The 12,593-nt window shown below is 33.5% G+C and overlaps 1 protein-coding gene across 1 annotated transcript in view; it reads left to right on the top strand.

The window, feature by feature from the left end:
• The window catches only part of LOC140447668 (uncharacterized), a 63,781-nt gene that overhangs the window by 31,311 nt on the left and 19,877 nt on the right, over positions 1 to 12,593 (top strand). The window contains exon 5 of the mRNA XM_072540460.1: positions 6,739 to 7,023. Coding sequence (XP_072396561.1) covers positions 6,739 to 7,023 — 285 coding nt within the window. The remainder of the gene's footprint in view (positions 1 to 6,738; positions 7,024 to 12,593) is intronic.

The following is a 12,593-nucleotide window of genomic DNA, read 5'->3' as shown; positions in this document are numbered from 1 at the left end:
AACATTGATTATCCCTTCTTTTATGGTCAGTTGGTAACAATTTTACTTGTATATTCTCACAGTTTGTCTTAGTTATTATGAAATTCTTGATGTGGTCCTCATTTACACTATCCGGAACTTTTGAGATGAATAGCCACAATTTTTTGTCTGGTTTTTCGGATTTTCCATGGAAATCCTTATCACCAATTCCAGTTCCCATTATTTTCTTGCGTCTTGTTGTCACAATCTGATATCCTTCATCGTCGGCTTTATTCTCTGAACCCCCTGTTGTGATATGATTAAGATTTATTTTTGTGCTTTCCTCATTCTCAACACCTAAATTTGTAATGTAGTCACATGTTTGTTTGGTTTGAATTTCCATTAATTGTGCATTTAATTTGTTTGCAGTAATTTTTGAAATGCCCTGTATATTGGAATTCCTTTCAACATGTTTGGTGTTTTTATCATTAAAATTTTTATTTGAGTCAGTTTCATTGTTTGTTTTGTATTTAGAATTAGTCAACTGGACACTGGCCGTCTTATCTTCATTACCTTGAGTTTTTATTAAACCCTCATTAACAGTTGAGTTGGGTTTTTGTGAGATTCTGGTTCTGGTTATTTCTGATTTCAATAAATTTAATTTTTCTAGCAAGTGTTCATTATTTGATTTTAATAGATTATTGTTATTTAATAATAAATTGTACTTATCATCTTTTTCAGCTAACAGCCTTTTTAACCACTGATTTTCTATCGCTATGGCACTAAATGATTCGATGGGTTGTCCATCACTATTTTGGCAACAGATTACACGTGAATCTCCTATCTTGAAGAATTTCACTTTGTTTTTCACAGCACATGAGATGTGATAACTATTTCCACATACTATACAAACGAGTATTTTATTAGGCTTAGTTTGACAACATTTAAATGTATTCTCTTCAAAATCTACCTCTTTTACTACAGAGAGAGGTGACGGCACATTTTTACTTTCCGCCATCTTGGATAATCATATGAAATAATAATAAATTAGGTTAGATTGAGTAAGCAGTTGCAACTGCGATGAGTTCCTAATTGAGAAGTATTAAAACCTATAATGGACGTAGTAAACTTCATAAAACTATTTATTTTGAGTGCGTTGAAACTGTGTCTACAAGGAAGTGAATATCTTAAATAAAAAAAAATCAATCAATCAAGATGACGCTCAAAATTGTTTTTCTAAGTCTTATAAATACCTGACCATGATAAAGTCATTGTTGTAAAAGAATTTTAAAATGTAATGTATTGCTGCTATACTTTAAGATAAGTTCAACATAAACACAGCGGAGTGCTTAACCAGAGGTGTGTGACTTTTTGTCATCCACCTAGGCCACTTCGGCATTGGTCAGAAATCGAAGCTGTTTATTTTTGTTAAGTAATATTTTCAGATCTGTAATGACTTTGAATTGAATATAGTATAGGGATATCTAAGAGCAAATTGTAGTGTACTCGTTGTTAAAATCAGTGGCGGCTCGTATCACTTTAGGAAGGTAGTGCCAGAATTTGGTCAACTGCCTAAATTTTTAGTGCCGGATCGTGATATTGTCAAAAAAGGTATAAAATATAACTTTGATAAAATTAAAGGCAGATATCGAGCACAATTTTATTAATTAAATCTTGCCCAAGTACTTTCGCTTTTCTAAAGCATCATCAGGGGCATTTCGTCAGTTTTGGGCTATCCAACAGACGCAGAATGTAATAAACATAACATTAAACATAAAATTGTATAAACACTACACTAACAAGGACAAACAGTTTAAAATTATTTAAAATTTAGTTGAAGCTACATTCTTGTCGACAACAGGAGAGAGTTCTCTCCTGTTGTCGACAGATTTTGACTATTTGTCAAACTATTATATTAACAGTAAATACACTTAGTTTTAAGATTACTTCTTCTTCTTCAAGCTCCGCTCCTATCGTAGATTGGAAATCATTCTGGCAATTATAATTTTGTTGGTTACGCGTCTGAATAGTTCAATTGAACTGCATCCAAACTATTCACGGAGATTGCGTAGCCACGAGATTTTACGTCTTCCTACGCTTCTTCTGCCTTTGATTTTTCCCTACATTATATTCCTTAGTAGTTCGTATTTTTCACCTCTCATGATGTGCCCCAAGTATTCCAATTTCCTGATTTTTATGGAATTTCAAACTTCGCATTGTTTTCCTAGTTTTTCTAGAACTTGTTCGTTTGTTTTGCGATCCATCCATGATATTTTCAAAATACGTCGGTAACACCACATTTCGAACGCTTCTAGGTTTTTAATGTTGGATTTTTTAAGTGTCCAAGCTTCAACCCCATACAAAATGTTAGAGAAGATATAACATCGAAGCATTCTTATTCGGAGCGATATATTGATATCGCGATTACAAAAAAGTTTTCTCATTCTATTAAAAGTTGACCGTGCAATTTCAATGCGGCATCTTATTTCTTTTGTCTGATCAGTATCTTCTGCGATCCATGCTCCAAGGTATTTGTACGAAGATATTTGTTCAATTTCTGTATTATCTAGTACTAGCTTAACTTTGATGTTTTGTGCTTTTGTAAATACCATGAACTTGGTTTTCTTCAAATTTATTTTTAGTCCATAATCGTTGCAATATATATTTAGTTCTTCAGCAAGGTGTTGCAGTTCTTCTAGTGTTCCTGCCAGAAGGACGGTGTCGTCAGCATATCTTATGTTATTAAGTGGTTCACCGTTTATTATAAGGCCCTCACTGACCTCGGCAAGCGCTAATTCTAAGATGGCTTCACTGTATAAATTGAATAACAAGGGTGATAAAATACACCCTTGGCGGACCCCACGGCGAATCTGGATATCTTCGGTCAGTTCATTTTCAACAACTTTTGCTGTTTGGTTCCAATAGAGGTTACATATGATTCTAATGTCTCTACTGTCTATGTTTTTATTTAATAAAATTTCTTCAAGCCGATTATGCTGCACTCTGTCAAATGCCTTCTCAAAATTAATGAAACAGGCATATACTTTCTGATTTATATCTAAGCATCTCTACGAAAGAACACTTACTGCAAACAGTGCATCTGGTGTTCCCAGTCCTACCCTAAATCCCATTTGTGTATTACTTATGCCTTCATCTAATTTCTTATGTATTCTATTGTGAATTACTTTTAAAAACAATTTCAAGACATGACTCATTAAGGCTATGGTGCGATGTTCATTGCACTCCTTTGCATTGGTTTTTTTTCGTAGCAATATGAATGTTGATTGGAGCCATTCTTTAGGTATTATACCTGTTCTATATATGGTATTGAATAGATCTAAAAGAAGATCAATAGATTCAGTATTCACAATTTTGAGTAATTCGAGGAACTTCATCAGGCCCGGGAGATTTACCACCTTTAGCTTGTTTTATTACATATTCAATTTCTTCTCGTATAATGTCAGGCCCAGTATCATCCTTAAATTCTTTTGGTGCTTCTGTTCTCTCTTTGTCTTCAAAAAGTTGTGCTATATATTGTGCCCATCTCTGCATTTTTTTGGTTTATATCTGTTATAAGTGCACCACTTTCATCTCTTAGTTGCCTAGTTTGAAGTGTTTTTCTCATTCCTGTTAATTCTTTTATGCATGTTAAAAAAGTCATATTTTTTCTCAATATCTTCTAGTTCTTGGCATTGCTCATGTAACATTCTCTCCTTAGCTTCTTTTATTCTCTTTTTAATTAATCGACCAGTTTCATTATATTTAATTGGATTTTTTGTTTTGAATGATTTTCTTTCATTCATTAATAGTAGTATTTCTTCAGTCATCCAGTCTTTATTTTTTCTTTTCTTTGGTTTTAAATTTTCATTTGCTGTTTTAATAATTGCTACTTTTATATTAACCCATTTCTGATCAATGTTATAACTACTTTTATTCAGTTCTTGGGCATTACGTAGATTTTCAGTAAGAGTTTTTACAGTTTGTTCCTTTGTTTGTGGTTCCCTTAATCTCTTAATATAAATTCTACTTTGTGTGGGTTTTTTAACCAGTTTCAATTTTGTTCGTAATGCGACTACTATGAGGTTATGGTCTGAACCGATGTCTGCTCCAGGGTAAGTTTTGGCAGACATTATAGAATTACGAAATCTTTGTCTAATGAGGACAAAGTCAATTTGATTTCGGATTATTCTATTCGTTGTATCACCGGGGGATTTCCATGTATACAATCTTCTTTTCGGTAGATTAAAAAGTGTAATAGCTATTACAAATTCTTCCGTCTGGCAAAATTGTATTAAACGGTCACCACGTTCATTTCTATTTCCTAGACCATATTCCCCCACATACCCATCCACTCTTCCCTGGCCAACTTTGGCATTGAAGTCGCCCATTACTATTGTAGTGTGATGTTTCTTTATTGATGTTAAGACTTGTTCCAAATCATGGTAAAATAGTTCGATATCGTTGTCATCTTTATCTGCCGTAGGAGCATAAACTTGAATAAAATTTACTATACCTTTTTTAGACTGAAGTTGTATTGATAAGATCCTATCAGAATAAGGAGTAAAACTTCTCACAGAGTAATTGACCTTTTTTTCAACTAAGATAACAACACCATAGCGATGATTGACCTCGTTGTTACCTGAATAATACATGGTTCCATTATTTGTAATTTGTTTGCCTGAACCTGGCCACTATACGTCACTTATACCTAAAACATCAATTTGGAGGTTTTCCATTTCAAGCAGTACGTTCGCTAATTTACCACTTGCGTATAGACTTCTGACATTCCAGGTTGCTATTTTCAATGTCTTAAGTGCACAGGGATTTCTCTGGTCTACGACCTGGGAGGCCCTGTGATCTACAGTTATTCCTCCGCCTTTAGGACCAGTTTCCCAACCCTTGGACAAAAGAGTGCCCTTTCACTTATTAACTCATCCGCCCGCAGCCGTTGGTCATAAGTGGGGGATTGCTTATACCGGCAATCATTCGGTGAATTACCTGTTGGTCCACGGGAGGTATTTTATTTCCCTCCTACCCACCGGTAAACCGGGTCGGGCATTCCCTTATCCGCCACCTGGGGACGCGCTCTCTAGAGGTTACAGGTTCCCCTCAGAGGGGAATTAAGATTACTGCAACACATTAAAATATATAAGAAAACATTTTAATACAAAATTATACATTCTAAATTTTAAACTAACCACCTTTAGAGCATTAATAGTAAAAACGTCCCTTCATTATTTCTTGTTCAAAATAATCTATCTTATATGAAAGCTTATCAGCTTTCTACAGACATTTATTTGTTTTGGCATAACACAATCACAATACACACCAATAATTAGTTTTTAAAACTATTATCTAAATTTAATATGTATTTATAAATACAATTTATTAATGTATATTATATTATGATCAAATTGTGTAAAAAAATGAAAACATAAACAAAACTCTTACTCTAAAAAAGCGGCAACACTTCAAACAATTTTGCCACACGCTCAAATGTCAATAAAATTTGAAGTATCATTTGCGTACAATTGTCTAATCTATTTAATTAAAATTATTATTTTGTGGAATATTAGACTTAGAGTTATATAATAAAATTTACATTATTAATAATAACAAAGATGTTTTTGGTTATTTAATCAATATAATTCTAAAATTCCCAATATAATAATGATTACATTTTTCTGATTACTATACCATGTTGACGCCTATGAAAGATCGAGCAGTTCCGTATGGGTTTCGTATTATTAGCTGTGTTAGGAAAATTTGAACTCTTTGAGGTTCTGGTAATTTTAAATATAAGTGACGTCACTTTATATAAATTGTGACGTGCACGCATTTTTATGTGAAAAATACTATATATGTATTGTATTGTGTATGTATTATGTATGATTGTAGATGACTGTGTCTCTGATTTTTTATTAATCCGTTAATATTGCTGACTTCTTCTTTTAGTATTGACAACCATAGCCTGCATTTTGCTGATGGGTTTGCTACACATCTTTCTTTATTATGTAGGATAATTATTCTTTTCTCTTTTCATGTCTGTTTCTTTTATGATTATTGATGTAAATTGTATTCTGTGTTCGTTGTCCCAGGCATGTTAACATATCTGTGACGTTAGTTAACGAATAGTACATCCTTAAGCTGGCACAGCATTCAACGTTGAAAGACAAAGTGAAATTTGCCAATCTGTAGATTATTTTGATTAATCAAAATACAAAATAAAATTAAGCAAAAAGTCTTTTGTTTCCTTACTTTTTCGGATGTGATTTATCACTCCTTAGTAACCATTGATTTAATAAACTTGTTTTTAATTTACAAATTAGTCAAACTTTGATCAGAGCTGAATAAGACATGGGTTTATCGCTCCGTTGCCAGGTTTGGCCCCTTCATAATAATTGAACTAACCAATTGAAGGAATTTTGTTATTGCATTCAAAACAATACTAAAGCTAATGTGGATAGATGAATAGTTGGCGCCAAATATGAAAGGACAGTTGACATAAAGATTTGTACAGATTTCATCAGTGCCTGAGCCAATGCCCATGCCCTAGTAGAGAGTAGTTTAAAAATAAAAAAATAAATCGGATTTTGGTAAACTTAAAAAGCATATCAATAAATAGCCACTTGGTTGTTATGTTCATTTTACGTTAAACATACATAGAGAAACAGCAAATTTCTTTATTCTGTTTTGAACACTTTTGTTCTTGTCTTTTCTTGAATAGTTTTAAATTTATAAATTAATATTTTTGTTTTAACTCTTCTTATTATCCAACAGGTAACTTAGATAACCATTTATTGACGCATATGGCAGCTCGTCCCTTTACATGCAACGTTTGTGGGAAGACTTTCAAAACTGTGGTTCGACTGCGCAAGCACGGCTCTGTTCATTCGGGTTTAAAACCTCACCGGTGCGACATTTGCGGTAGGCAATTCCGAGAAAGAGGTACTCTCAAGGAACATCATAGGATACATACTGGAGCTATGCCGTTTACTTGCGAATTTTGCGGTAAATGTTTTAGGTTTAAGGGAGTGCTAACAACACATAGACGACAGCACACAGGTAAAGTATTTAGTAAACATTATTTCTATTGATTATTACCGTTGATTGAATAACGTTATTACTTTTTCGGCGAGGTATTTACACATATTTCACTTATATAGGTCAATTTAAATTGTCATGGTAAAATAATCAGGGTACGTGCGACATTTTTCTAAAAGTATAAGTCGTGTTCCAGAACTGTTTGCTTCTAAGTTTTGTCAGTATTGAAATGTTCGATGATCGTCTGGAGAGAGCTCTACCATTTCGTAGTCTTGTCTACCTTCTTCTATACGATTACATTAATCGGATGCTTTTGAATATTGATACTCTTTTAAACATTCGGGGATACTTACGGGTATAGTGATGTTACATTAAGCACCTATGTTTCTTTGAATAAAATGTTCAAAGCGCCTGGGAAGAATATTTGTATTTTGTACTATTTAGTGCACGTCCTGTTTAGATGCAAACTAGACCAAATAAAATCGGGAGGTTATTTTATGTGATATGCCATAGCTGATTTTTCGCAGAATACAAGGCAATAGTCCTTTTGTGTTCGGTAAAACGAGTATTTCTCCACAAGAAAGGAGATCAAACAATATGTGACAACTACAGAGGAATAACACTCCCAAACGTAACATACAAAATATTGGCATATATTCTTTACGACCGACTATCGGGATATTGTGAAGACATAATAGGTAAATATCAGTGTGGGTTTCGTAAAGTAAGATCAACGACCGATCAAATATTCCTTCTAAGGCAAGCTCTGGAAAAAACATATGAGTATGGCATTGATACTCCACCTGTTTGTTGATTTTAGATGTGCCTATTATAGTGTTGAAAGAAACGCACTGTACAAGGCCATGATAGAATTCAGCATATCAGTACACTTAGTAAAATTGGTGAAAGCGACCCTCTCAAGAGTCGAGTGTAAAGTTAGAGTGTAGAACGGAGTTTCCAGAACGTTCCAGTCTCATTTCCAGAACGTTCCAGTCTCAGATAGGACTTAGACAAGGAGACAGCCTATCATGCCTTCTATTCAATATTGCACTAGAGAAAGCGATAAGAGAATCTGGAATAACAATCAGAGGAACTATTATTAATCGCAGCGTACAATTACTAGCGTACGCCGATGACATCGACATTATTACAACAAGAAAGGCGGACGTGGTCGAATCATTCAAGGCGCTTGAAGCAGCGACAAAAAGAATGGGACTAGAGGTTAACACTGGTAAGACGAAGTATATGAAAGTATCAAATTATATACAAGCAGCACAACCCGAAGATCTAACGATCGGAATATATACTTTCGAAGAAGTAAGAGAGTTTATATACCTAGGCTCAGAAATTAATCAGAATAATGCAGTAAGTGCAGAAATTAATAGACGGATATATCTGGCAAATAGAGCCTATTGTCGATTAAATTTTTTTTTAACAACAAGCCTAGTTACAAAAGGAACGAAACTAGTGATATACAGAACTCTTATCAAGCCCATCCTCACCTACGCATCGGAAACATGGACGATGACAAAGAACGATGAAGAACGTTTAAGATGCTTTGAACGTAAAATCCTCCGGCATATCTATGGAGGAGTACAGGAGGGCGGATTATGGCGTAGACGCTATAATTTCGAACTTTACCGCTTGTATGACAAACCTAATATTATTAGGTCCATCAAAATAAACCGACTGCGGCGGTTAGGCGACATAGAGAGAGTGAATGAGATGGAGCCGCCTAAAATGGTTTAAGCTTAAATCCAACTAAATGTTCTTGTATTTCATTCGGTCGTATAAATAATCTGATAGCTAATAGATATGTTCTTAATGATGTACTCTTGGATTCAGTTACTGAGATAAGAGATTTGGGTGTATTATTGGATTGTGCATTGACATTTAGAAGCCATTTTCTTAAAATTAAGGAAACAAGATTTCGTAATCTTGGTTTTATTTATCGTAACAGTCATGATCTCTCACCTATTGTATTCAAATTATTACTCTCTGGTACGCTCAGGTCTTGAATACTGCTCTGTTGTTTGGTCCCCATTTCATCAAGTATACATTGATGGATTGGAGAGCGTTCAGAGGAAGTTTCTAAGATCTTTAGCTTTTAAAGCACATATTAATAAAAAAAAAATACTTAAAATTATTTCATAGATTATTCTATAATAATGTCTCAATTTAACATTGCTACATTGAAGAACCGCAGGTTGAGAGCTGATATTTGCTGTTATTTTTGTTTAAAATTCTAAACAACGTTACTAATTGTCCTTCGTTATTAGCCAACGTACACTTAAACACAATACATAGAACTCGACACACTGCACTCTTTTATATTCCTTTTCATAGGACTGATTATGCTCGTCATTTTCCCGTGTCGAGAATGCTCAGCTCTTGCAATGACCTCCTATTGGATCCTTTCTGCCCAAACATTAATGCATTAATGCTAAGAATCTAATTATCAATCTAGATATGTGATATTTTATATATATATATATATAATATATATATATATATATATATATATATATATATATATATATATATATATATATATTTTTTTTTTTTTTTTTTGATATACTGTTTTGATGTTTATTGTACATGATTTTTACTTTTTACTATTTGTTGTATTTTATTGTAAATGGTTTTACCGTTGAAATAAATAAATAAATAAATAAATAAAATAAACATATTTATAACCAAAGAATAGATGGAGTGAGAAGGAGAGGCAGACCCAGAGCACGATTTAAGGATCAGGTGGAGGAAGACTTGAGAATGTTGGGAGTACGAAACTGGAAAGCAAAGGCGAACAATAGGAGAGAATGGAACATCCTTGAGCAGGTCAAGACCCACCATAGGTTGTGGAGCCAATGATGATGATGAAAACGAGCATTTACTTTTCCTTATTTTGAAAATTTAATTTATAATTATTGTAACATAGTTATAATTGTAACATAGTCAAAATAAACCTTGGAATAAAGTTCAGTCTGTGCTGCGAACTCAACGAAGCGAGTGCTATTCCACTATCATCTCATGATTTCATATATTATACTAGCATATTCTTTATTTGTTAATTTACATAATTTCCGCTATATACAGTGCTAGTCAAAAGTCCTTTCCACCCCTCGTATCTTTTGAACGGTTATTGTTATAATAGTGAAATTTGGAGGGAGGTAATAAAGAGACCTAGGCTTCTCAACTAGTAATAACAGGTGACGTAATAGTGACAGATGACGTTACAGCGCCACTGTGACAGGTAATTTTAAATGGGACCTTATCTTCAACAATTCGCTGTTTCAAAATGTCAATAGCGGGTGCTGTAGCGTAAACTTTAGATTTCAAGTATCCCCACAGAAAAAAATCTAATGGTGTGAGGTCCGGTGACCGAGCTGGCCATTCTATCATACCTCGTCGTCCAATCCATCTACCACGATATTCCTCATCTAGGTAACGTCTTACTGCACCATAATGGTATGCAGGAGCACCATATTGTTGAAACGTTATTTCCAAGTTGCCGAATTCATCTAGATTATCCTCCAGAATTTCAAGTATTAACGGTTCAATTGCATTTTGTAACATCTCCAGATACACTTCACTGGTTAATTATTTTTTTTTTTTGGAAATTGTATGTGTTAGGATTTGTGTCACTCCAATACCTCACAGTGTGTGTGTTAACATTTCCATTGAGAGAAAAAGTACTTTCGTCACTAAAACAAATTGATTTTATGTAATTGGGCTGTTGGTTAATTTTATTGGACATATTTTCACAGAACTCTAGTCTTTGGTCGGGGTCATCATCTGAAAGTTGGTGCGCAATTTTTAATTTGTATAGATGAAATTTGTTTTCAGCTAACACTCGGTGTACTGTCTTTTGACTGATTCCATAGATAGATGCAACTTGGACTGTAGAAGAAGTAGGGTTCACTACCATTTCTGAAATTATATCAATTTTTTTGTCATCACTAATTGTTGGTCGACCAGATCGTTTGACATCTTGAACACTACCTGTTTGTATAAACTGTATAAACTTCCGAAGAAGCTTCCTCAAATAAGCTCTCGATGTAAGGCGATCGGGGTACCTCTCGTTAAAAAGATGTTCCGCTGCATGGAAATTTTTATTGAATATTTCCACATTCACCAATTATTAACACAGCTGCTACTTTGTCGACTACAATACGTACCATTCTGCCTTTGTAAAAATTTAAACGTCTCGTTAAACAATAATTAAACTAAATATTAACTAAGAACAACTAACTAAAAACAACTTGACTAAACTTGAATTGATTAATATAAGCAGAAACAGAAACTAAATATTCAGGTATAAACGCGTTTGCAAACTAAAAATAATTAGAGAATTGGCTAAACTAAGGAGAAACAGAAACTAAATATTGAGCTATAAACGCTTTTGCAAACTAAAAACAACTAGAGAATTGACAAACGTCAACTTTTTTGACAAATAACCAAAGGCGGACGTTAGAATTTTTATTAATTAAATGCCAAACTAGAATTTTAGTATTGATTTAATTTATTCGTCAAAATCATCTTAAATTCAAACAAAATTAGTATGATTGAATAGATATATTAAAATAATTGTAGTTTCGCATTTAATTAATAAATATTCTAACGTTCGCCTCTGGTTAATTGTCAAAAAAGTTGACGTTGACGTAAAAACAATTAGATAATTGAAAAACTTCTCAACTTTTTGACAAGTAACTAGAGGCGGAGGTTTTAATATTTATTAATTAAATGCGAAACTACAATTTTAGTATCTATTTAATTTATTCATCAAAATGAGATAAACTCAAATAAAATTAGTATGACTGAATAGGTATTTTCAATACCTTTCAAACGAGGTATCACTTGCCATAAGGTCCTATTTAAAATTATTTGTCACAGTGGCGCTGTAACGTCATCTGTCACTATTACTTCACTTGTTATGACTAGTTAAGAAGCCTACGTCTGTTTATTGCCTCCCTCCAAATTTCACTATTATAAGTATAACCGTTGAAAAGATACGAGGGGGGAACGAACTTTTGACTAGCACTGTACATAATTATTTTAGCCTGTAAAGTTTTTACTACTGGGTGTAATGATAGAGTATATATTGTAAACCCTGAAACCGGTCGCTCATATTGTTACCAACAATAAAAAATAAATTTGGATAGTGAGTACCTGTCTTACCTTGACAACATGTAGTATTTATGTATTTGTGTATTATGTATTTAAACTATTTTTTTGGATATTTCGTTGATATTAGACTTTCATGTATCTTTTTCGTCGATGTGAAGATGGACTTTTGCCGATTTGATCTGCACATTTTTAATATGCGGTAAGGCTTTACCTTTTGATTCTTGCTATTGGTCGATATTACGGTTGACTCTTCTTGGACATGTATTTGGCTTGAAGTATATTGGAGCATAATCTTTCTGTCGCAGCGTTTTTTCTAGAGGTTTCAATTCGTCTCCCAAATAGTCAACTGAGTGTTCAATTACGTTCACAATCTTCAAACGATCAAATACTGGTAAGGAGTTTATATACAGAGTGTGTCACGACGAGCTTACACCATCTGTATATCGGAAACTACTTACACGATA

Source organism: Diabrotica undecimpunctata, chromosome 8 (assembly GCF_040954645.1).
Source record: "Diabrotica undecimpunctata isolate CICGRU chromosome 8, icDiaUnde3, whole genome shotgun sequence".
NCBI classification, from domain to species: domain Eukaryota; kingdom Metazoa; phylum Arthropoda; class Insecta; order Coleoptera; family Chrysomelidae; genus Diabrotica; species Diabrotica undecimpunctata.
The sequence above is the reverse complement of the archived record's forward strand: the minus strand, read 5'-3'. Positions and strand labels throughout refer to the sequence as shown.